The 26,875-nt window shown below is 38.7% G+C and overlaps 1 protein-coding gene across 1 annotated transcript; it reads right to left on the bottom strand.

Moving 5' to 3' along the window:
* Positions 1 to 152: 152 nt before the first annotated feature.
* On the bottom strand, positions 153 to 26,661 carry sugt1 (SGT1 homolog, MIS12 kinetochore complex assembly cochaperone). Its single transcript, XM_086098725.1, has 13 exons — positions 26,566 to 26,661; positions 26,405 to 26,453; positions 25,199 to 25,289; positions 24,889 to 24,958; positions 23,767 to 23,837; positions 19,650 to 19,703; positions 16,429 to 16,457; positions 16,244 to 16,269; positions 15,107 to 15,203; positions 12,403 to 12,510; positions 5,410 to 5,500; positions 4,488 to 4,660; positions 153 to 2,179 (listed from the first exon to the last, which is right to left on the bottom strand). The coding sequence occupies exons 1-13, from the start codon at positions 26,577 to 26,579 to the stop codon at positions 2,078 to 2,080; spliced, it is 975 nt and encodes a 324-aa protein (XP_085954851.1). The 5' UTR covers positions 26,580 to 26,661; the 3' UTR covers positions 153 to 2,077.
* Positions 26,662 to 26,875: the final 214 nt, after the last annotated feature.

The raw sequence follows: 26,875 nt of genomic DNA, 5'->3' as shown, positions 1-26,875 counted from the left end.
ATCAGTGATGCCACATTTCATCCCTACCAGTATATAAACACAACTTGGCTCCCTGCCATCCCGTATTGTTGTTCTTTGGGCTGACGGATCTCCCCCACACCACATTTTCAAGCTGTCGGAAACAATTGTCAGAGACAACCAATGACAAGATGTTAGTGAGATAAACAAGAAACCTTTTATTTCGACCTTGGTTTGAATCGCACTGGTGAACAAGCAGTGGAATAGCACTTACTGATGCTTTGATGTCTCATGAGCATGGTTGCAAAAAAAAAATTAAAATAAAATAAATCCATCCTAAGTTATTATTTAAAACATCTAAATTACTTTATGTTAGCTTTACATTTTTTATACAAGCACTGATAAGAAGTCATAACGGCCTTTAAAACAAAGACGTAGTGAGTCAGGGATCTGAAAGTGAAACGACATCTTTGAAGTTGACTTTCTTCTCAGTCCTGACTCATAATTCAAATTCTTGTGATGTACAAAGCATTCAAATGAACCGAGGGTCTCGTGTGGTTTGGGGACACGATGATGATGCGAACACAAAAGCCACATTTCCACCAAGCAGTTCGGTACATTTTAGTTTGGCATGCTACCAAGGCGCATTTCTATACCGGCTGCAGTCTGGTTGGCAGAATTATTACTGCCATCAGTGCCGTGTAGCAACATGAAGAGAACGACACACAATGAGTTTCCTCAAACAAGGCTAGACTTTTTTTGTTGTTGTTGTAATGAACAAACATGCCACTTGGAACAAATGCTGGATGTTGTGCATTCAACTCCCTGATTGTCTACGGGCCACAAGTACTTTGACAATTGCGGTGTGAAAGATTTTGCCTTCACACTGCTACAATTGATTCAAAATGTCATTTAAGGGTATATTTTTACTAACTACATCCAAGTTTCCATGGCAGCCACCTCATATCAAGCCACTGACTAATTTGCCATGACTTGTCTCCTAAAATGTCTGCTTTCACAGGATCTAAAAAAAAGTCTTTCATCGAAAAACACTTGTAGACATAACTGTAATGTATCCTACACTGCCACCTGAGTCAATATCACCATAGGGTGCATTTGAGACTTACCAATTTGAACCCCCCAAAAGTATTTTCTTTTGAACTTCATATTAACTCATTCACTGCCATTGACGGCTATAAACGTCAAAAATTCATTTGAACTATTTCTATTAGTTTAAATTTTTTTTCCCACTTTTGTTAACAGTATGAAAACCTAGATTTAAAAAACAACAACATTTTGAACAGATACAATTTGTGATTAATCGTGAGTTAACTAGTGAAGTCATGCGATTAATTACGATCAAAAAAAATTATCGCCTGACGAGATGATTATTAAAAATTAGGGGCGTCAGGCGATTAAAATTTGTCATCGTAATTAATCGCATGACTTCACTAGTTAACTCACGATTAAGCATACATTTTATATCTGTTCTAAATGTCCATTATTTTTTTCTAGTTTTTTTTAATACTCTTGTTAACAAAAGTAGGAAAAAAAGCAAAACTAATAGAAATAGTTAAAATGATTTTTTTTATGTTTATAACCGTCAATGGCAGTGATTGAGTTAATTATTATATAGAAGATATGCTGTTAGAAATGCATATCGGCCACGCACCCACACATTTTAATTAGTTGTAGTAAAAAAAAAAAAAACTTAAAAAAATAACTAACTGTGCATGCAAATAGTGAAGTTAGTGAGCGCAAATGATGTGCCGGCACTGAGCTGTATAGTACAGCTGTGCCTTGAGATACAAGTGACCTGACTTAAGCATTTTTTGAGATACGAGCGCTGTATGGTGGCAATGAATCTTACACCTACCTCCACGCTCACAAATCGTCAAGAGTTGTCTATTGCAAAGCGCAGTGTGGTGAGCTGAGCTGAAATGAACTGTACTAGTTGGTGGAAAGAGTTGCTTGAGTGAACACAGCACGGCTCCAAAAGACTTGTCAGGTGGAACGCGAGAAGTTTGGAAACTTCAGACGGGGTTAGCTAGAGAACGATCGGGTCAAAGCGAGGGGGGGAAAAAAAAGAGAAAGGGAGGAGAAAGAGTGAGGGAGGTGTTCAGTTCTTCTTCAACTCGACGTCATCGGGTGGGCTCGTTTCCACTTTTCTCTTGCCCACATCCTTCCAGTTGGTGCTCAGGACGGTACCGTTGGACTCCGTCTGCACAGGCAAAAAAATAAATACATAAAAAAGTCACTGCAGTGGAATGGGGCCGCTATTTCATTAGCAGTCTAGTTATGCAACACCTCTCTGCTTCAAAACGCTTACATCTTAAATTAGTTGACGACAGCACTACTGGTTTTATTCATTGCAAAAAAAAAAAAACACTTGAAGGCTTAACCCGGTTCCAAGATTCAGTCTGATGACGGTCAGCACTTCACGCTGATGAATTGACTCATATGGGAGAAGAGCAAAAGTTTTTCTTCGCCTCACGGACAAGAAAATATATCTACATCAAACAACCTGCACCAGATTCCTGTTTCAGCTGCGACAACGGCATTTGTACGCCTCGCTTTGTCACCATCTCATGAGAATTTTGTAGGAAGCGGTGCAAAAAAGTTGAGCACAATCAAATGCATTATGAGAAAGCACAAACCCCTGCAGCCACGTACTCAAAGTAAAATAGCAAAAACTAGGAACGGGCGAGTAGCGATACCAGGAATTTGTATTGGTGCCAATATCAGCCTTATTTTAAGGTATCTGTTAGGGACGTAAGGATATCCAAATGTCACAATACGGTATTATCACGATATGAACCTCACCATATGATAATTATCACAATATTGTGGTGGTGTTGGAAATATATTAGGGGTGTGCCAAAAAATTGATTCTTATAAGAATCGCGGTTCTCATTTAGTACGATTCAGAATCGATTTTAAATGTCCCAAAATTTTTATACCGTCTTCCCTTTGTTTGTGTGTGCCTTTATTGGGAGCGCTGTTCATTTTGTACCAGATTTGGCCACTTAGGGGCAGTGTGGTTCCACGCGGTCTAATACACTCTTAAGTTGTAGCCATATTAGAGAGTAGAAGGAAAAAGTCACGATCAAGTCATTCCAATAAAAGTTTTTTTTCAGCGTGGAGCCGTTCTTTTGAGTGATTAAAGTGCTGCGAGTAGAGCACTAATTAGCATTAGCGAGTCAGATTGGAGTAGATCATTACGATTGCTTGAACATCTTTAAATTGAAGCAAAAATCATTGTCAATCAAATCATTTTGAATTAAAAACAGTTCTTAATCGAAAATCGATTCTGAATCGAATCGCACATCCAAAAATCGAATCGTGAGACATTCAAAGATTCCCACCCCTACAATATATATATATATATATATATATATATATATATATATATATATATATATATATATATATATATATATATATATATATATATATATATATATATATATATGTGCGTAAATATCGTAGCATGACGACGATATTGTGGCAATTTTAATGTCCCGACATCACGATATTGCGGTTATTGTTACATCTCTAGTATCGGTACTTGTGATGTAGAAATTAGAAACCAGAATAGAAAATTGCTATTCATTTCAAATATTATTATTTTTTTTTTTTTAAGGAAAAATACTATATTGGAACAAATAGGTCTTTCTTTAAAATTATGTCATTTTTGGGGGCCATTTTATGTAGCAGTGGTATCGGTGACTACTCAAGAGTTGAGCATCAGTATCGAACATCCCTAGCAAAAACACATGCCACAAAATGGCAGACCATTCCGTTTTCATATCTCAAGAACCTTTCTATAGTGCCGAGCGAAAGTATTAGCCACCTTGAACTTTTTGACCTTTTTCCACATTTCAGACTTCAAAAATATGATGGATTTTTTTGTGAAGAATCTAAACCAAGTGGGATACAATAGTGAAGTGGAATGAAATTTATAACTTTATTTTATTTATTTATTTATTTTTTTACAAAGGAATAACTCAAAAGTACATGGTGTGAAATTATTCACCCCTTTTCTCTCAGTGCAGCCAACTGACTCCACAATGACTTCTGAATGATCTATTGTTGATCTAAAGACTGATGATGATAAATAAGACCTGTGTGTAGCCTTAAAATATTGTTATGTATTTCGTTCCACTTCACAATTGTGGTTTGATTGTGATGTTTGAAGCCTGATAGCAAAAGGGCAAACAATTTAAGGAGAGGGGGGGGGGGCTAATACTTTTATAAGAGCTAATTATGCAACACATTAATTTTTTCAGTTTTGTACCTTTACCACAGTGCATTCATTCATACCAAAGCCAACTAAACTCTCATGACAACATGTTCTGTACAAGGAATCATGGTGTGCTGTAATCCTCCGCTGGCAGGGAACGACAATTATCTTCATGTTTGCATACGAGAATAGAGTAAACCGTTTGTGAGAAAGGTGGAATTTTGTAGTTTGACAACGTGTGTCTGAAAACTCAGAAGAAGTTGAAGGCTCACAGAGCGACACTCACAAAAGACTTGTTCATGGCTCGTCTGATCTCGTCCGAGCCGTCGGCGTAGATCTGCTGGAAGAGCTGGTTGAGCGCCGCGTCGCCCTCCAACTTCTCGTTCTTCTCCTCCTCGTTAATGTCCACCACCATCTTGTCCCATTTGCAGCTGTGGTGGGACTGAGGCAGGTCCGGATCTGTTAACAGCAGCGCTCGTTAGGACAGACGGTTCGACAAGACTGAATGTGTGCGCTATGTCACTCGATTACGGGCACATAAATGATTAGCTTGAATGATTTTAAATACGTTTTTGCCTTTTAAACATTTATATGCTAACCCACATATGGTCAGAAACCGTTTTTTTTTGGGGGGGGGGGGGTGTATTTGAATGGAGAGGGATCACATCACTGGATTTCTGAACTTCCTGCGCGCCTGAAATAACAGATGAATGTGAAGGGTGATGCATGTAATCCAGACGCAGATTTGCATAAATAAGGCAGCAAATAAGCAGTCGACATATTGGGGCCAAGCGTGGACCCAAAGCAGTGTGATCTCATAATATGGGATGTCAACGCGCTGGTTAAAATGTGACAGTGGTAAACACGACACGAGGTTGAGCTGCTCGAGCGCAATGGAGAGTCTGATTGCTCACTTTTCCATCTGCGCACACGCTCACATAAGCAATTAATTCCTTTTGGCAATAGAACGTGGGATCAAATACCAAAGTCATATTAAGCCATCACAACTCTCCCTTTTGTCCACAATTTTGCCGTCAAACTAATGAAAAGACTGCAGGAGGGCTGGAGTGCCCACTTTCATTGGAGTTCATTTTCGGAAGGAGGGAGTGAGCGAGAGTAAGAAAAAGTGAAGAGGAGGGTTCGGTAGGAGATGCTGAGGAAGAGGAAAGTCAGCGGAGGTGGCACAAATGCAAAAAACATGGACTGACTTGGATTGAAGTGTTTGACGTTGGATTCCTGTCCCTCTCCCTCCAGCTTCTCCCATCTGATGGCATCTGTCTTCTGCATCTTCATCTCCACCTGACAGACGACGGGGAGGGGGAAAGAACAAACAATGTGTAACAAAATGTTTGTCTTTGGTGCGTGGGGACAAAAATAACACTTGTATTAGAGTGGTATCTTAAAGATACATGACATCTGATCATTATTGAGGCCAGCGAGTGCGTCTGTTCTGAGCCACCATCGACTCGGGCTTGGTGCGAGTGTGCGTTTGTGAGAGAGATGGCGAACGAGAGAGAGAACGACACGTCGGGGGATATGCGGGGGCACAGCTCAATCTCGTACCACACTGACAGACATACTGCACTAACGAGATGCCTGTCAGCCAGAGGGCTAGTGTGAGAGATGGAATGAGCGGTGTGTGTGTGTGTGCGTGTGTGTATGGGGGCATTATAAAGCATCTGATCCAAATCATTACACCAGGAAAACATGAGAGGAAGAAAACAATGCAGCGAGCGTTGGCATGGACGTGCATTTCATGTTGAGGTGCCCTGACAGGGCACATACCAGCGAAGCACGCAAGCTTCAGTCCATTACAAGCCCCCCCCAAACCCTGTTTGGCCACATCGCCACCACCCGTTAATGACGTGTGTCTGATATGTGCGTCTGCGTGCATGTGCAATGCAGCGTTGGTTATGTCAGTGCAATTAGGGAACATTTCTGCTCTGCTGGGCAATGCGTTGCTTCATTTATGAGGGTGCCTGGATTGGAGAGGGAACCGGAGGTGGACAAGAAGTGAAGCGGCGGCAGAGTGGCAAAAAGTGCAGACAGAAAAAAAAAAAAACCTGCTGGTACCTGACTAATTGCCCTTGGTAGGTGACTTTGGTTTAGGTCCATTATTTAATGTATCGGTAAGCAAAAAAAAGAAGAAGGGGGAACTGGAATGAAAAACAAAACAAACAAACCTCAAACTGTCTATTGGGCGTACTGGTTCATAGGTCGCATACAGCATGTCCATTTTCTATAACACCCATCCTCACCAGCGTCACAGGTTTATTTAAATACAACACCTGCTTTGTTTTAAAAACATAAAAAGTGCTAATGCTAACGTCAATGTAAAATCCCATTGACATGCTAAAGGGAACTTTTTTAGCAATTTCCAGGAGTGATATTCCTTCAAAAGAACGAATGTTCACACACAGGACAACTACTCAAAAGCACATATTCCTCTCAATCTTTAAAAAAATTAGTTTTGCTATAAGAGCTCATTTTCAATGTTCTTCTTCTACTCTTTTTACATCATTAACTCACTCCCAGTCATTTTCACTGAAGCAACCCCCTTCGCTCCCGGCTGTTTTAATGGGTTTTGTCTGATTTTGCAAGGCCCACAGAATATTGTGTTATATTGATTTAAAAACATGGAACCTACCAAAAGAAAGATTAGTCTTTTCTTTCATCAGTAAAAAAAGTATATTTGTATTTGTTTCCATTTTGCATCAATTAGCATTAGAATATAGCTAAGTTTAATCATTATTCACAAATATGTTTAAAACAGTGGGGGGAAACAGCTTGTTGCAACATGGCCCTGGTTGATCTCTTATACTCTGCTGCCACCTGCTGACCGTTTTTGTAATCACTACCATTGCTTCATGCATTCTCTTTAGTTCAGCGGCTGCAACAAAGCCTTCTGTATGCTCTAACACCCCCCCCCCCCCCATAAAAAACGTATAAATACGTATTTGGGAGCTTGGTAATATTTAAAATAGAACATATTTATACACTTTTTGGAGCAAATGAGTTAAGTGTGTCCCCCATGCATGCATGGCACCCTAAGAGGCCTACATGCACACTGCTGGAACAGCCATTATTTGTTTTTATTGTATCTATTGTTATTATTTTAGTAAATCGTTGTGGTTATGTGAAAAACACTTATGTCCAATTTTATCATTTTTTTGTTTGCATTTGTATGTTTTTGGGATGAAACTGAATGCAGTCATCCCCAAAACGTGACATTGTAAAAATTGAAAAAAATGGACGTGTTTTTCACATAGCAGCAACAGTATTATTTTCGCTTTGAAACTAATTTATTCTCTGATTCAAGATATATTTAAAGTTGAGTTTTAAAAGATTCAAGGAATTTTCATTTTCGTACTGACATTAAACATGACACACGCAGAATACGATACCTGAGGTCCCAGGTTAGCCCAGTAAGCCCCAAGACTTGTGAAAATAAAAATTGAACAACAAAATAAGATAAAATAAATACGGTAAAGTGATAAGGGATATGCGGATTGACAGTTTGAATGCGTACAAAGAAGAAATGCAACAAATGCATGTTTATGGAATGAGAGACGGATTACTCTGTGAAAACCCAAACATGCATGGCGAAAACTTGCAAACTCCACACAGGAAGGCCGGAACAGACATTAAAACCTGGACCTCAGAACAGTTTATGCAAATGTGGTAACCACCGAATACACAATATATTAATCATATTCATACTCATGTGCCTTAACCTGATAATGTCAATAATGTGACACAGCCATATACAACTGTTTGATGATGCCACTAAGTAACAGTCAAAAAAAACAAAAGTAGCACTGAAAACTCCAGCATTGTTTGTCTTCACGTAGCGATTGCTTGATCATTTTAAATCACCTGAAATAACAATGCCACTTTCTGGTCTTTTATTTATGGCGTTTCCCATTTTAATGTCTAATCTTACAAACATAAATGTACATCAACATCAATTTTCTCTGCTCACCAAGAATTGAGTTTGGGGAATGGTTGTAAATAAAAACAAACGTCTTTCCCAATATTCTGTTTCGTAAGTAGGTCTCACAGATGGCAAGTAATATTTTGTGTATCTAAAAAAAAAAAAATCTGTTGCTCATTTAAATAAAAAAAGACCATCTGAGTAAGACATACTACTAAAATGAATAACAAAGATGAATCCAAAAAAGGTCAGCCAGTGTTGCAAGTGACACCAGGACCTCTAAATATTTCTGTAGTGCTAAATGTGGTGGACTTTGTGTGTGTCCGTGTGCGTGCTCTTGGGCCATACAACATTAATCTGCTGCCACATCTGCGTTTCCTGGCTTTTAACGACATGGCAGGCCAGGCGCTGTGTGCGTTTCCGTGTGTGTGTGACAGGCGAAGCGACAGCCCGTAAAGGGATGTGACAGCAGAACCACATGGAGGGCCACCACCCTCAGGACCTCAGGGGCCACACACAACCAACCATAGACACACACGTGTGCTATTTACAGAGCGGCACTGGGGTCTCGTGTCACTTGCCAAATGCCCCCTCCTAAGCATCTTCTTTTTTTCCACAACCCTGCGGATTTAAAAAGCCCCCCACTATAACCACACATTCATGAAATAAACACATTTTAGAGGCTAACGGCATGCAAATGAAAGAGGGAAGACAAACATCAGCTTTTAGCTATTTACAGAGAAGAGCTTGGAAATGAATGGACAAATAAATGCGTATTCAAAGTTGCGTTAAATGCTTGCATGTCCAATTGTGTGTTTGCGTGCATGCACGCATAACAGCCGTCTGTTCTGATCAAACACAATGGTGTGTAATTGGCTCCCCGTTGTGGCGGTGACCCCTGCGGTTGGAATGTCTGTCGTGATGGTGGACAGGAAGAGGTCACACTGACAATAATGTGCCACCAATGACACACACATGTAATGGGAAAGATGTTGAAAGATCACTGTTTCGCCGCTGTTTTCAAATTTGAATGTGTCTGTATGTGCAAGTATTCCTGGTGCAACGATTGTATTAGGCAAAATAAGAAAAGAGCAAAAGCTCTTAGAGCAGAGGTCGGCAACCTTTCCTGTCAAAAGAGCCATTTTACATAACCACAAAAGTGTCTGGAGCAGTAAAACATTTGAAGATTGTGATGAAGGAAACTGTTTTAGGCTGCTAAGGTACTGAGGGCCTAAGAGCTAACTAGAGTTGCACCACAACACAAAAATATGCAATAGCCAAGACATTCATTTTCTTCTACCTTTCGTCTTTAGTTTTTGGATTTTGTGTGTGTCATTTTTCATACATTTTTAGACTTTTCTGCCTTTCTCTAAAATTTCTGACATTTTTGGCAATTTTATGGACATTTTATGGTAATCTTCGTGATTTCTTCTTTTGTTTTTGGACATTTTAGAGTTACTTTTTTTTTCCTGCCTTTAAAAAAAAATCTGACTTTGGGCAAAAATATTTTATGGTAATTGTCTGCCTTTAGTTTTTGAACATTGTGGTTTACTTTTGGAAAACTTTCAGACTTTTTTTTTTAAAATTCAATTTCAATTTGTGGCAATTTCATGGACAGTTTAGGATCACTTTTGGGATATTTTTAAGTAATTTTTTTAACTTTTAAAAATATTTTTCTGACAACTTAGAAATTTTGACTCATTTTTTGGAATACTAGTAATTTTTTAAAATCTAAATAAATTAATTTGAATAATATTTTATCTAAAAACACAAATACGTAAAAAAAAAAATACTATTTATTTTCTTTCCTTCTTTCTTTTTTAGACGGGAGAAGGACTAAAGAGCAATACTGCATTCTTTTTGTCCATTTGAATTCTGCAACTGCCCATTGACTTCACATTGTCATGCAAGAGTGCACGTCACCTATAGACTTATTAAAATGTCATTTTGGAATTCAGTTACCAATGAGGGCTGTGTGTGTATGTGTGTTCACATACCTAAGGGCCATGTATGCCAGAGGAGCCCAGCGGACCAAGCACACAGTCAGGGCTTTGTGGGAAAGCATTTGCCGCGTTATCCTCAAGATAGTGCTTGAGTGTGTGTTTCCGCGGATGTGTGTGAGACAGCGGATAAGACAGGTGTCGTGTGCGTGTCGTGAGAGGCCTCGGAGACTAACAGAAGAAAATGGCAAAAATAGGACATAAGGAGTTAAAAAAGGAAGCACAAGTGTAGATGAACAAGAGGCTTCCTGAAATGACTGTAAGCTGTGGTGTCTCAGACTGGACCCTTATTTAAGTTGCAGCTGACGTGCACCTCTGGTATGCCGTGTCGGCTGTTGCCATGGAAAAGCCACGGCGATTTTTTTTTGTGTGCAGGTTAGCCTCAACTCAGCACTCCGTAGGAAGTGGAGACGATGTGCAGAGAAACTTCTGTGCAGCTAATTACTGAATTCTTGAGGAAAGTCTAACAATTGTATGCTGCTCTCACATTTTTCTCTTAGACCTCTTCTGACTTTTTTTTTTTTTTTGTCGTGGCTAACTACACTCAAGTGTGGTTAGGAGATGTTTTATACCGTTTGACCACATTGGCTAAGAGGTTTTCATGACCCAGAAAATTCGCCAATAAAAAGCCACAAAAAGAAGCTTTAGTCCTTACAGACGTACACTCAGGATAAAACTTGACAGCGGGCTAACCTCAGAATCTACACAGTCATTAGCACACATCAAACTGCAAAACCCACTAATTAGTTTATAGTTTTAAAACTGTAACCTTCGCGCTCATTAGGCCTGTAATCACTTTAAAAGTGCTGAGGAATTCAAAATGAGTGCAGCCTGAATGACGCATTAGCAGGACGGAGGATTTGATTTGATTTATATACGAGCGAATCTCCGACTTCATTGTGTATAGCCAGAGAGGATTTCCTCATTTCTTCTTCTCTAAAACATAGTTTTAAATAACATTTCAAAAAGATGGTGAACAGAATGATCTGCCTCAGTTTCAGTGAGCTGACTATAAATAAAGTATGTTCTAAAACATAAATGCTAACCTGTCCGTGTTTGATGTTCTCGGAGATCAACAAGTCGTAATACGGCGCGACAAAAAATTGGAATCTGTTTTGTCAAATGTGTTTCCATCTTGTTTTCCTTGTCCCTTTGTAAGTTTTGATAAGTTGGGGGCGTTTATTTTTTCCTTGTCAACAAAAATTTAAATCACTATTTATTTGATTTGTCTGCACACATTATTTTACTATTGCTCAATTACAGTGGTGCCTCGAGGTTCAACTACAATCAGTTCAGAGATGTTGATTAACACATTCACTGCTATAGACGTCAAAGATTCCTTTTTACTGGGCTGGCAGTGAATAAGTTAAACTTTGATTTGGTTGCCTTTAAATAACTACATATCGTGAATCCTTTACTGTACATGATATGCTTCAGATGTTTGTTTAAAAAAATTAAATTAAATCAGCATACTAGTCATAAATAACCAATATAACCAATGAAGTGCACAGCAGTTCCCCCGTGAACAAAACCAAGCAAGGCGACGTGATATTTCATGATCGGTCTGAAGCTAGCATTATGGCTATTGCTCATCATGGTATGCGTGCATATGAGCGTGTGTGCGTCGATCGCAAGAGGTTGCCAGCTTGAAAAGTAGATCTTGGGGCAAAAAAGGTTGGGAACCCCTGCTTGATTCGCTTCTTGACGTGTATTTTAATAGGAAATATGCAAATTTGGCTAGTTTATTCATTTTAATGATTTAAAAAAAATGGAGATTGGTTTGAAAAAGTATATAAATGTAAAGCACATATCTAAAATGTTAAATAATTTAGTATAATAATGATACTTTTTTGTGTGTGTGTGTGTGTGTGTGTGTGTGTGTGTGTGTGTGTGTGTGTGTGTGAGGTGAGCGGCATTTTCAATGTGTTTTGATGCCTATCCTTCAAACTTGTGCAGTTGCTCTATGGTGCGAAAAAGGTTGGGGACTACAGTTCTTGATGGTACAGCACAATGCATATTAAAAAATTGTAAATGGTTCAATATGCATTGTACTTTGTGTTAAAATAGTTAACACAAAAATGGCCCTTTTTAAGTCTGTTTCTGCTTCATAAACTTATCGTCTGTCTCATTAAAACATTTTAAAAGTGTATGACTAATTGAGCAACAAGCACAGATGTCGATTTAAAATGATAATAATTTCTCCTTGTGTTGTTCACAGCCTTGTTTTAAAAGCTGTTATGAGGGCACGGGCCAAAGAAATAGCATACCTTCGTCGTGAGGATCCGGAAGTTGCTTTGTTGCGGGACGATGGGGTGCAAAAGGTGGAGGTTGAGGTTGTAGTTTCCCCCTGACGGCAGCCTTATTGAGAATGAGAGCTACAGAAACCACATGTGTGTCAGGTGTTTACACAGTCCAAATGATTTTCACAAAATCTTGGGATATCAAAAGTCTAACAGTAAGTAACCAGTTAAAACAAAAAACAAAACTATACAAAACATGACTGGCTTTATCATTTCAAAACAATCACCAATAGGGATGTAACGATAACGGCAATATTGTGATACTAAATTACCACAATAACATCGTCGTCATGACACGATATTAAAAAGCAGTACATCTGTTAAAAAGACGAGGTTGTATTCCATTTGTGCAGTTCTAGCACCCTCTGGTGGTTAGCTTATAGGCGAAGTGCGCATCTCTGCAGCGCGGTGCATTATGGGTAAGCCCGCTAGGAGCCTGTTACCAACTTTTCAATGAAAACTAATGGAGTCTAAAGGGGGAAGCGCTGATTTGGACCATTTCAACCATTGGAAAGTTGATGTTTTTTAAATTTAATCTATTTTAAACATGCATAGCGTGACTGCACACTGTCGGGACACTACAATTAAGCTTATTTAAGTGCTTAATATTTAGCTGAATGTTGCACTTTACCGGGAGTTAGACCGAGGACAACACCGGGACGCGATCAAGAGACGAGTAGGATCCTACTTCACTGAGGGGGTCAATTGGGGCTAGAAGCAGGTTCTTAAATGACCGTCACTCCATTAGTTTCATTACACGTACGTCCGCTAGCAAGCTTCGTGATGCTTCCGCCTGTTCCCTCGCTTTCAGGATATTGACAAAATAAATGTGTTACAGAATTTTTTTTAATTTTAGCCTCTTTTTCGTTTGGATCTTTCTTTTCAGTCTGGAAATTGGGAAGAGTGAACAGAGGTTTACCTGCATACACTTCGGTCTTCTCGAGCTTTGCAATGTTGTTTTTTTGCCTACAAACTCCCATTAGGACAGTTAAAAATGGCACCGAGTGCACCTGTCGTTTTGTCACTTAAGGCTGAAAGCCGTTTAAACAATGCTTGCAAGCTTTAAGGTGTGCAGTTCCGCAAACACGTTCAGCACTCTAATCTCCGCCATTCAAATGATGGCTATGTTTGGTAGCAAGTTTTTTTAAAACTTCATTTTCACGCATGCGCAAACGTAATGTGCACTTCGCTTATTAGTGCAGTTAAATTTTAATTAGAAATGTTTTGGCCATTGCGGCGGTTATCTCTCATATAAATCAGTCATACCAGCAAATATTTTTCAACATCTCCATAAAAAAAATACATTATATTGCTTCAGCCGAACACAACATTGTGAAATACATAGAGCATGATACTTTACACAGTATTGTGAGCTTTTTTATATCGCCAACCTCCCCACAATATCGTGATCATTATCGTATCGTGAGGTTCATATTGTGATGTTTATCATATCGTGACGTTTGGATATCGTTCCATCCTTAATCACCTACTTAGAGGAAATACAAATGCATGCTGTTAAATTCTTCAAAGCACTGAAAACTTTGCAGACACCCGTATGTTCTCAAGAACAAACATCTGATTTGGTTAGTGCTACAGCCAGATTTCTGCTGCTGTCCCCTTCAGCCGCAGAGTGATTAGAGACGATGGTGGGTCAGACAGCTCCTAACAGCCTGTCACTCATTGGGAGTGGATGGGTGGCTTGTTAGCTTAAAGCGACACAACCTCGGCACTCTTTCAAATCCCTGCACTTATCACAAGCCCAAAGTTGCCCTTATATATAGAACACTACTAGAAACTCTACACAAGCGGGTAATTCTGGTTGCAGTTTGGCTAAGCACACAAAGCTGAAAACACAGTGGCCCTGATTCAATCAGCCCTGAATGAATCCAAGAAATAATTCATCTGGGACAAAAGCTTAGACAGTTAGCTAGTCGCTTTTGGCAATTCTTAAAACAATCAGAGCCTGAATATTCATTGCATCAAGAATTCCGGTGCTGTCTGTAGGTATACGGCTGCGGCACACTCATCCACCAGGGAAAAGAAATAGAACTCTTGCCTTTCATCTTTAATTTCCTTTGTATATAGTGACCTAATAAAACCGCAAACGTATCTGCCTTCACACACCAGAGGGAGCTTTGGTGTGAAATACAGACATGTGACTGTGTGATTTAGAACGAGCATTTCTTGGGGGTAAATTCCGTTTGTTATTCTTATATTATATGAAGAAAGACAAAGTTGTTCCCTGGGGTGCCCTGCAGTCAGCCCGCTGAGAGACGGGAAGAGTAGGAATATAAAGGGGAGAGAAAGACTGTTGTCCCTGGGGGCGGGGGCCCAGTGGGCCTGTTGCGAGATCAGTTGCACCTCCTATCTTCAGACAATTAGGAGGTTGGCAAATGTGGAGAGGGTAAATTGTTCTTAGATCTGTACTTTGGGGGCGACGTTAACAAGACACCACGAGAAGCATAGTTGGCCTGTGGGGAATGTGGGTGACTGCGTAGTGATGTTTGAGTCGCGGACACGGCACAGTCACGCGTTCTGCCAGTTCAGTCTGAACGGTACAAGCAAATAAATCTCTAACGCAGATGTGCCAATTAAACGGAGCGCTGCACACACAGACACACACACACGTGTAAAAAGCTTCAAATGTTCAAACTCAAGATGGCATGCGTACCTCTTTTTCCATGAAGTTGACACACACACTGTCCTTGGGTACATTTTTTGCCATAACCGAGACAATGACTTGAGATTCTGTTTGGTACCAGTCATGCCTGGAAGAGAGACACAACAAATTCATAGTTTGAAATGTTGTACATTCCATTGGGTTAAAGGCTTTACTAGACTACTAAATGTAGTTAAAAAAAAATAATTAAAAACTCAAGTTAGAAGCAAGGGTAAAGAACATCTGACGTACAGCAATCCCTTGTTTATTCGCATTTTGTGAATTCACCAATTGCCAATTTTCTTAGTGTTGCAAATAGTCTGGAAACTTGTTTTTAAATTTGTGGCGTATAACGTGTACTGAACAAACAGTGTTTGTAGTATTTTCAAACTTTTATTCCACGGAGTACCGTTCGCTAATTCTCTAGTAATACAAGTTCAAGCTATCAATATAGCATACAATAAAAGTATGTGCTTTTCTAGGTTAAAAAGGAATTTAAATCCTGTTAAAAGTGTTTCCCTGCATGCAGTACAGTATCTTCACATATTTTTGTGCTCTTTCCTTTCTGCGCAAAAACACAACAGAAATGTTATGATCCTCCAGAAGAAGGTAAACCACCTGGATATACTCAAAGAAGGAAAACATTGCGCCAATATGCCGTTGCAATGCCATTGCCACTGCCACGGAAGTGTACAAACGCTTTTTCGTCATTTAAGTAGAGACAGTTGCTGCCTGTTGTCATTTTCCTTCAGGCCATCAAAATACATGGCTCCTCCTAAAAAGCCTGAGGAAGATGAGGAGCCGTAACGCCAATGCGTGCAAGACATTTTTGTCATTCATCTGACTGTACATCCTGATCTTGATTCTGTCTAACCTAATTGTAAACTTAATTTATTGATAGCGCGTATGAATGTGTAATGTGGAAGAATTATTATTATTTTGGTCGCAATTGTTCCAGGTTATTCACAATTTGTGGTCGGGATCGGTCCCCTGCAAATAGAGGATTTGCCGTACGTGTATCATTGTATTTGCTTGATAGTCAATGTCATCAATTTGATGTAACACCGGGACTTATTAAATCGCGCTGTGACCGAATCAACACATTCCATCAAAATAAAAACAAAATCAACAAATATATGGTACACTTACTTCACATGTGGCACTGCTGGTATTTGCTGCATTATGTAGCCCCAAAGAAGAAGAATATTATGATAAGCAAGAAAAAGTACCAAAAAAAAATACATACAATGAGCTTTGTGGGGCTGTTGTACAGAAAGCATTTGTGATGCAGAGTACAACTACTCCCCCTGGTGGCTATGTAGAGAGAAACTCACCGTTTCAGCGCTGCCGTTGTGCGTCTTTTCTGCAGGACAAAAAACAAAAACAAAATCTGTGTGGCATGTGCAAATATTTCAAATCAATGTTTAAAAAATTCAAGGCAGATTTTTCCATAGTTTTTTCCCCAGCAGGAAAAGGCTGACAGATAAGAAATGCAACCAAAACAGACAAATTTGACACCAGTTTGTTTACTGGAAACACCCCACACCCCCCCAAAAAAACCCACCCCGTGCCCCGTGAGCACGAGCAAGCCTGATCACAATTCATTCAGTCATACATTATTCACTGACATCAACATACAGAGAGAACACAGACAGTGAAAAGGAATGAGACGATAAGAAGCGTGTTATGTTGTCTTAATCAGGTCATGGATGAGGGGTGGGTGCTTGTCTGCTGTCTTGGTGGGCTTTTATGAAGGGGATCAGTCTAATTGGGCTTTCTAACACTGATGAATCACACCCCGCTGGGAGAAGCATGAAGCATGTTTGTCATTGTCAAACCTCGTTAACCCGAGATAGTCCTGAAAACATGATATATCTTTCATTCAAATAAGCAGCTCTGCTTCAGCAGATTTATGGATGTACGGAGGATATAAATAGATAAATCTTCACAACCCTGTTCAAATGCCAAATGTTTGTGATGAAAACCACCCCAGTTTTTGCAAATGGGAGATATTTTTCTGTGTTTTGCCTCTGTGACTTTTTTCATTCAAAACAACGGTTTCTAAAAACTCCGGATCCGCGTCTGCATGTGGACAGTCGTAAACGGAGATTTACGTCATCGCTCTATACACATCACTCAGACACATACCTCAAGCAGCTCTTGCCTTTGTTTACTCCGGGTGTAAAGCAAGTTGCCCAAGTCATTTGTTTTGATGCCAGGGGTAGCCGGTGGAGGAGTATAAAAGAATGATTTCCCAAATCCGCTCAAACGTCCGTTATTCACTGCCAGCGATATTTGCTTTTTATAGCCTTCGTTTTTGTGGTTAGGATTGCCCGAGTTGTCTCTCACCTCACATGAGGAAACTCATTAGACGGCTTGTAAGACGCTTATTGCATTGACTTGTATGTGTAAAGGAAGGTTATAAAACCTGGTGGAAGACCACGGGGTTTTAGGACAAAGTGGAAGTCTTTCAAAAGTGACTAAAAAGTCTCTACTTTGCAATTCATGATTACCTCAGGTGGGTTGGCTCCAGAAACAAAGGATGCCAAACGTTTGTGCATGAGTGATTTGAGGAGCAGTGGAAGGAGACCAAGTCAGGACAGTGGACCCTTGCACTCTTCTCCCAGGTCCTAAAACCTTCAAACCACATCTGCCTCATTTTTTGTTATTTCAAGTTGCATTAAATAAAGTTGTTAAAAAAAGCTTTGCGTGTCTTTATTTATTTATTTTTCTTAGTTTTTCATCTATGCTTCCGTTATGCATTTATTAGTACTCACCCTGATTGCCTGTTTACATGCATTCCCTTTATCATAAAAGGAAAAAAAATAGGGCAAAAATATTTGGCTAACTGCTACCACCTTGCTTGGCATGCTTGTAAATAAGCTCATAGAGATACTTGACTGATTGACTGATTGAGCCATTTTCAGCAGTAAATGAGTAAAAAGACAACTTCATTATTTTTTTATGTACAATTAATACCTTGAACTCATTTGCTCAAAAAACGTATACATGCGTTCTATTTTAAATGTTTTAAGTGTCCCAAAGATGTATTTATACGTTTTGTGTTTCTATGCTAGAGCATACAGAAGGCTTTGCTGCAGCCTCTGCACTGCAGACAACGGTTGAATCAATGATAGTTATTACAAAAACGGCCAGCAGATGGCAGCAGAGTGTAAGAGATCAACCAGGCCCATGTTGCAACAAGCTCATTTAAATAGATTTGTGAATAGTGATGAAACTTATAATACTAATTGCTGCAAAACAGAAACAAATAGAAATATACGTTCTTTTTTCTGATGAAACAAGACTAATCTTTCTTTTGGTCCATGTTTTTATAGCAATAGAACACAATATTCTTTCAAAATCCAGTAAAACAGGGAGTGAAGGGGGTTGCTTCAGTGAAAATGGCTGCAAGTTAATTTTCCTACTTGCTGTCGACTGGAGATGACCTTATGTGTGCTGAGGAAATTTGTAATGACCAATCGCAGCTCACCCAATTTCTGGGTTTGGTCAGCAAACTGAGCCATGATTGGTCGTTATCCGTTTCCTCAGCACAGGTGATGTCATCTTCCCACGATATCAAGGGGCAAAATGAGTTTTTAAAGGTATTAATTGTTCGTGAAAAATAATTAAGTTATCACATTCATTATAGGCAAAGTATTATCTTCTTACTGCTGAAAATGGCTGAATGAGTCAAGTACCCCTTTAAAAACACCCTTAGTTCTTTTAGTGTGTTTTTGTTTTGTTTTTGTTTTTACACCAACGTGGCAGTGCAGATGGAAATTTTTCCTGCGAGGGAAGAGGGGGAAATATTTGGTTTTAACTCATTCATTCCCAGCCATTTTCACTGAAGCAACCCCCTTCGCTCCCGGCTGCTTTACTGGATTTTGACAGATTTTGCAAGGCCCACAGAATATTGTGTTCTATTGCTATAGAAACATGGAACCTACCAAAATAAAGATTAGAGTCTCTTCATTCATCAGGAAAAAAGTATATATATTAGTATATATATCGGTTTTCGTTTTGCAACACTTAGCATTAGAATATAGCTAAGCTTCATCATTATTCACAAATCTGTTTAAAACACTGGGGAAAAGAGCCTTTTTTCAACATGGCCCTGGTTATACTCTGCTGCCACCTGCTGGCCGTTTTTGTAATACATACCATTGCTTTAAGCATTCTCTTCAGAGGCTGCAGCAAAGCCTTGTCTATGCTCTAGCATAAAAAAAAACCAGTATAAATAAGTTTTTGGAATCATTGCAATATTTAAAATAGAACGTTTTTAAATGATTTTGGGAGCAAGTGAATTAAAAATACTGGCCTTAATTTCAAAACATTTTTCCACTTTTAAAGTGACTTAAAATTTGAAAAAGAACTCGGCATAATTTAAGTTATCAACTGCTCGTGAATAATTTGAATGCTTTTAAACAAACCTCCCAATATTGAGTATTTTCCCAAAAGTAGCACATTTTTGTTCAAATGCACTGTTCCAAGACAATTATTAAATAGACACTTGTTGAATTTTCAGCATTAGGAGGATATGGATCATACTCACCACCCAACATTTCCTCACATCGCTTGATCCAAATCTCAAATGTTTTTTCAGAAACTGTCAGAAACACCAAAAGACAAGACACTCAATTTTTTTAAATAGAAACTTACACACAAAAGAAAATACATCTGTCAAGGCAGCTGAGGGCACCTGAAGTGCTAAACCTAATTGTGAGGAAAATCAGGCGGGATTAGGGATGGAACAGTTTCAAGATAAACTGATGAAATTTCAAACAGTTAGTAATAGAGCTTCAAAATAATTGTTACTATCGTATTGACCATTTGCACCGACGTCGCGTGATTGCGTGACTGCCCTATGACGGACGGCGGAAGGAAATGATTGTTGAATGGAAGCGGACGTGACCCGGAGTGACTTATTATTTTACAAATTAAAATTTATTATTGCCCATAGAGCCATGGAATCTATTACTTTAACCGAAGGTCGCCTGTCAGTCGAAGTTGCACATTTAGTCGGGACTCAGAGCGCAATATTTACTTAAGTATCGCTAGTTTGAAAACAGCCCCTTACCTTATGTTGCCTGCTGTTTTTACCAAGTTAATCAAATCGCCGACTTTGCCGGAATTCACAGCGCACGACATATATCGTTATGCAGTCAATGCCGTCTCTTCTCCTTACACCGGGCTGATTTAAAAGCTTGTTGCTGGCTGAGTCTCTGGGACGAGATGCTACGCTCACACCGGGGGACAATATACCCCGTAATGCAAAGGTAAAACTTGTTTTCCATGCTAACTGATTTTTTTTCATTACATAGTTCGTTCTATATTGAAACACCGTGATGATGTTATGTTACTATGTTTACTAGCATGGAACAAATGACTATCGTAGTGGCAAGCTATGCAGTCATTTCATGAATATGACTCCGGCTCCAGACTGAAAAACTCCAAGCACAAAGACGAAATCCACCATTATTAAACAGTCAAATGCACTTAATAGTTTTGAAGAAGGTACATTTTTAAAACTAAGCTGTGTGTTCGTGCAGTTGGAGTGGACGCTAACTATCTGGCTCGTTAATGTGATTTGAAACACGCAATTCAACACCTGTTAAAATCTTTGTTAGAGTGTACGTTTACTAGTAAAATGTATGAACATTTATCTATTTCTATATATAATTTATCGTTGCAAATTCATGAATACTTTGTGGGCTGCCAGTCCTTTCAGTTGATTGCTGCTATCAATCGACGTCGTTCGTCTTCATTAGTAGGTATGTGATAAAAAGCAACATTTGGTTTACTCCTTTGTCTGTCTGCACCACTAACCGCACAGCAAGATATCCATTTTATAAGCTAATCGATTAGATAAAGGACTTTATGCTGTACGAGATTCAATGGTTACAATGCAGGCAAGTGGCTCTTTTGCCGTCCATCGTCCTGGAGGGAGCGTTCCTATTAGGGCGGTGACGTCACGTGCAAAAGGTCAATAGACCAGGGGTAGGCAAGTTCGGTCCTAGAGAGCCGCAGTCCTGCATGTTTTTGATGTCTCCCTCCTTGAACACAGCTGAGAGGCTCCTGCAGAACGTAATTATGAACTGATGATTCGAAACACCTGGGTTGGAAGCAGGAGACACCAAAAACATGCAGGACTGCGGCTCTCTAGGACCGAACTTGCCTATCCCTGGTATAGAGCATCATTTCTTAAGTGATAGAACCCTCTTGCAACTCTTTCCCAAAAAAAAGCAATGAGCTATACGTTTAGACTGCAAGTCAGCTGCACTTGCATGTAGCCACCACTGTCTGATTTGTTGGCTGATTTATCGTAACTGAAAGTATACATCATGTGAATTTAGCATACAAACATAAAAAAAAGGTGGCGTCACAGAGAAAACCACAACAAGAGTCTGTGTCCACCCATTCCTGCTGTGGAGGGATGACAAATAAATTATATATATATATATAAAACTTGAATTTAGGAGTTACAACCTTGTCAATACAATGTGCTCAAAATGCAGTTTGAAATAATAACTGACACAGAGACAAATACAGCTTCTAATCATTTACATTTTGACTAGAGTCCTACCACTTTTAAATATATCACTGTTGTCATTTTCACTTGCATTCATTAAAATGAGGGATGCAACTAACAATTATGTTAAAGATCAATTAATCTGTTGATTGATTTGGATTAAAAATGTTTTAATTTCCATGTCTTCATTCAAAAACATGCCAATATTTCAAATTGGCAGCCCAGAAGATGAACAAATAAAATTAATTAGATTTGATCCCCTGACTGTATATATTATACACAAAAGTGGGTAGTAACGAGTTACATTTACTCCGCTATTTCGACTTGAGTAACTTTTTGAATTTTTTTTTTTTAATACTTCTCAGAGCAGTTTTACCACACAATACTTTTTATTTTTACTTGAGTAGATGTGTGAAGAAGTAACGCTACTCTTACTTCACTATATTGGGCTTCACTAGCGTGGCTACCCGCCGCCCCATTCATACATTAGATTTATCATATTTTCACGTAAAAGCGCCCCGCTTGGCTGACTGTGTGGGAACATTTCCGCGGACACTAGTGATGTGACATTAGCTGCTTCTCCACCAACAAGCCCAGGATCTTTGAGTTCTGGGTAAAGGAAGTTCTTAGCTGCAAAAGTTCCGCAGGGAATTTATAATTTGTGTTTCCACAGCGTCTTAAGAGTTCTCGGTAATTAATTCAAATGAGTTAGATGATGTATGAGTTTGATGAGCCCAGCCGATGTACCCCCCCCCCCCAAAGTTGAACAACCAGTCAGCGCATATGGAGGACCAAAAACTGCCAAAATTAAAAATAAATAAATGACTAAATAAAGAAAGAAATGACTTGAAAGTGAAAATAAAATCCCACAAAAATAAATATAAATGAATTTTTTTATATATATATATATATATATATATATATATATATATAGAAATAAATAAAGTAAAAATACATTAAAAAATAGAAAAACAAGATTCACAAAATAAATACAAAAATAAATATACATATAAAATTAAATATCAACCAATCAATAAAAACACTCTACTCTCACATTTATTTATTTCATGCTGCAGACGCTCTGCCAGGACGAAATGTTATTCATTGACTGATATTTAATTCTATTTATATATCTATTTTTTTATTGATTTCGAAATTTATTTTTATATTTATTATTTTTTTAATCTCGTTTCTTTTTACTTTTATTTATTCATTTATGCATATATGTATTTTTTTGCATTTATATATTTTTTTTCATTGAATTTTTGAAAATATTTTATCAGTTTTTGTTTTCACTTTTAGTAATTTATTTTTAAGTTTGGCAGTTTTGGTCCTCCATAAGTGCAGCCCGTCCCCTCAAAGTTCCAGCTTGGCTCAGCAAGACCCTGCTGCTGAGATAGTACTCGGATGTCCCCTGGGGAATTAAATTACCCCGGGAATTTTTGTTGGTGGAAAATCGCGCAAACTGAATTTTACTAAGGTAAACTGAAAAGTTCTCCAAAAGTTCTGGCGGTGGAAAAGCCCCTATTCACGAACGTATCGAGTCTTTTGAAAGGCTCTTCGATGTGAACCGAGTCTGAGAGCTGTTCAACCCCCTATCCCCCCTTTCCCCATGCCACCGTTGGGAGGGAGCGTCATCTTCGCATATTAGCTTCAATCAAACAATTAACTTGTAAGTGGGTCGTTAAGCTCTGAAACAAGCAACAAAAAAAAGAAAAAAAAAAAAAAGGGACACTGCTCATTGCGCATGCCTGCTTTAGAACCATGGCAGAAGTTAGAACACAACAAACTCGACATTTTTATTTTATGATTTGAAGATGTCAGCATTTGCTCATAATTTTATGTTTTTGTCTATCTGATGACATTGTTTTGAAAAAAAAATCAGACTTCATGTTTAAGCAGTTACTCAGTACTTGCGTATTTTTTTCAGCGAATACTTTTTTTTACTTGGACTTGAGTGATTTTTTTTATGAATACTTTTTACTTTTGAGTAATATTATTTTCAAGTAACGCAATTCTTACTTGAGTACAATTTTTGGCTAGTCTACCCACCTCTGATTATTTATACATAAAAAATTGCAGAGAGAATTTTGAGGACAAACACACAGACTAAACCCTGATTCCAAAAACCATTACCCACCATCCAGCTGTTGTCCCTGAGTGAAGGCTGCATGGGCTGACTCATAGTGGTTCAGATGGTACTCGGCTATTCTGTAAGTATGGAAACATTAAAAACAACAACCCCAAGTGATCCAACAAGGTCCCAAATTTAGATTTAAAATAACACGAGAGGATTGATATTAGCCTGGCAAGCCACACCCACTTTCTTGAAAGACAGTGGGTCTGGAAAGGCTGTCATTGACCGCTGTACGGCCCAGTTCATAACGGACCGTGCAAGCAAATCGTTTGTTTGCTGTGACGTACACATTGTGAGTAACGCCGCTCTTTGGCGGCGCAAGTCCATTCCTCCAGTATTAAAACTTAAGTTTTAAATGACCATTAAAGGGATACTTGACTCATTGAGCCATTTTCAGCAGTAAAAAGTTAATACTGTGTCCAGAATTAATTTGATAAGTTACTTCATTATTTTTCGTGTACAATTAATAATTAATACCTTTAAGAAAAAAAATTATTCCACTTGCCGTCAGCCGAAGATAACATCACCTGTGCTGAGGAAACAGGTAAACAACCAATCACAGCTCACCTGTTTCCTGGGTTTGGTCAGCAAACTGAGCCGTGATTGGTCGTTACCTGTTTCCTCAGCACAGGTGATGTCATCAAGCGGCAAATTAGTTTTTAAAGGTATCAATTGTTCATGAAAAATAATGACGTTATACCATTCATTATTTTTGACAATTCTTTTTACGTGTGTCAAGACCACAGACTTACAGTATATATGAATTGACTAACAATGACGCTTGCTCCCTATCGCAAGAAGTGAGGCCACTGGCAGTGCTGTGTCTGTTAGGTCAGCCCCACCTCAGAAATGTGCTTGATGGTGACTGTGTCCAGACTCACTCGCTGGTACAGCGATGAGTCTGGTTTCCAGGCTAGATTAATATTACTGAATAAAGCACAAAAGTGGCTGCAATATGAGTAATGTAATATGAGTGATGCACTGATTACTTTTTTTTACTGGCGAAAAGCACTCTGTATACTTATCATGAATATATATTTCAACAAATTTGAATTAAATTGAAAACTTGCTTCTTCAGTATCATCAACACACAGACACACACAGATACATGCACACAATACACACCCTGTTCGCATGAAGGCAAGGGAAAGGCCTGGATTCAGCTGCTGCGCTTTCTTGGCATCATTATCAGCACCTGCAAAGAGGTGACAAATTATGCTACAAGTTTGATTTTATTAAATTTTTTAAACGATCTTTTCTTAAATACTCGTAGTACTTGTGACTCAAGGGAAAATGGCAGGCAGCTATGTTAGCGCAGAAAAAAACTCACCTGAAATTACTCTGGGTGGTATATTCATTGAAAACAAAACTATTCTACAAACAAAATAATGTTTTGATATCCTGAAAAAAAAAGGCTGTAAACATGCAGACTTACAGCTGTAGTTTTTGAGAAGTATGTAAGCATAGGCACGCTGACAGAGCCACTCAGTGTTGTCAGAGTCTCTTTGCAAAGCCTCGTTCAGTGCCTTCAAAGAGAAATCATTCACATTAGTGATGCAGTTTAGCAAAAGGAGTTCATTTTGAAAATGCTGGGTGAATTCAAGTGAGTTAATTTATTATTACTACATGTGTAACTAACTATGAATTGATATTATTGAAGCTCAAATGTTTGGCCCCCAAGTCTGAAATCTAATATGTTCACAAAATTTTGCCCTGAAGCTTCGCCACCACCATCAACGTCAAGCTGCTTGGAGATAGTCTTATATAGCCTTTACCTTTAACATAGTGTACTAGTCTAAAATGTTCTTTCTAATCTCCCGGGACAACTCTCTCCTTCGCTGTCAACCATGTTCTGTGTGGTGCACACACCATGTCACCAAAAAGCACAGTGACTATTTGTCACCATTAAAATACGCAGATTGACTGATTATGAGTTTGCTTACATTGCTGCATCCAAAGTGCTGTACAATCAGCATAAAGGTTGTATTAAATAAATGGACATAGCACTATTTGTCTTATTTTCTTTTTTTTTGCTTATCTAAAAAATTATCCGATATGTGCCTCAAGACTGTGAAATGATCTGAACCTACGAGCGTTTTGATCCGTAATTTGTGTTTGGATTTTTTTTAAGCAGCTTTAAACAGGAACTCCAGTAAGCCTAGATTTGATTTTCATTTGTTGTTGGAACTACTCCCAGTTCAAAAGTGCTATAAAAAATATAATTTACAAACAATATATACTTTTCCTTTGGCTGACACACATAGTATAACTAAAGTTTGCATCACAAGAGTTACCATGGCGATGTGTCCCACAAGCAAACCTCAACGTGGTCCCTACTACAAACACCAAACCGAAAGTTACCCCGTTATTGATCTTCTACATGTGAAGTTTGATTATAAATTCAATCCCATACAACTGTCAGTGGATAATAAAACACAACGAGGGTGCAAGGCAACCTTTGCTAACTAGGCTAGCTCGTGATAATCAAAGCCAAAGCTAACGTTAGCCTGCGTGCAACAACGTTATTTACTTATAAAGCTAATAGCCTAAATGGTTAACCGCTTCGTGCCATCACGACCACTTGCAAATCATAGATATGATACATGTGTTTAAAATTAGTTGAAGGCTACTAAATGTTTACCTCGAGAGCTTTCTGTGGGTCTTCGTCAATGAGGCTGTCAGGGAAACGGCTAAACCAGAAGGAAATATCAGCAATTTAAGAGCTAAATAGCGTAACTCATGAGAAAACACATAGGCAGACAAATGTTATGTAATAATTGTTATCATTATTATTTGACTTACAGTTCAGTCGCCATTTCTTTGCTGCTAGTTGGCCAGGTAGAGTAATGTTATCGCCTGCAGGACCTGTAGTGAGACGGAACTTCCGCTGAAGTTGCTAAAAGCCGGAAGTGATCTTTTTTCTTCTTCTTGCGGATGGTTTGCGTGATACAAATATACGAAAATAAAAGATTATTATTACCTATTATGTTTAAATTCACAGGTACGTATCCAGCGCAATTTTCTACGTTGTTTTATTGCCATACAATATTTTGTTTTTCAAATTTACATAAAAAATACTGTACTGTAATATTGCCATCAAATTCCTATCTGT

This window comes from Leptonotus elevatus, chromosome 1, assembly GCF_054856555.1.
Source record: "Leptonotus elevatus isolate MCC_2025b chromosome 1, RoL_Lele_1.0, whole genome shotgun sequence".
NCBI classification, from domain to species: Eukaryota; Metazoa; Chordata; class Actinopteri; order Syngnathiformes; family Syngnathidae; genus Leptonotus; species Leptonotus elevatus.
Note: the sequence above shows the minus strand (reverse complement) of the source record. Positions and strands in the feature narration are given on the sequence as shown.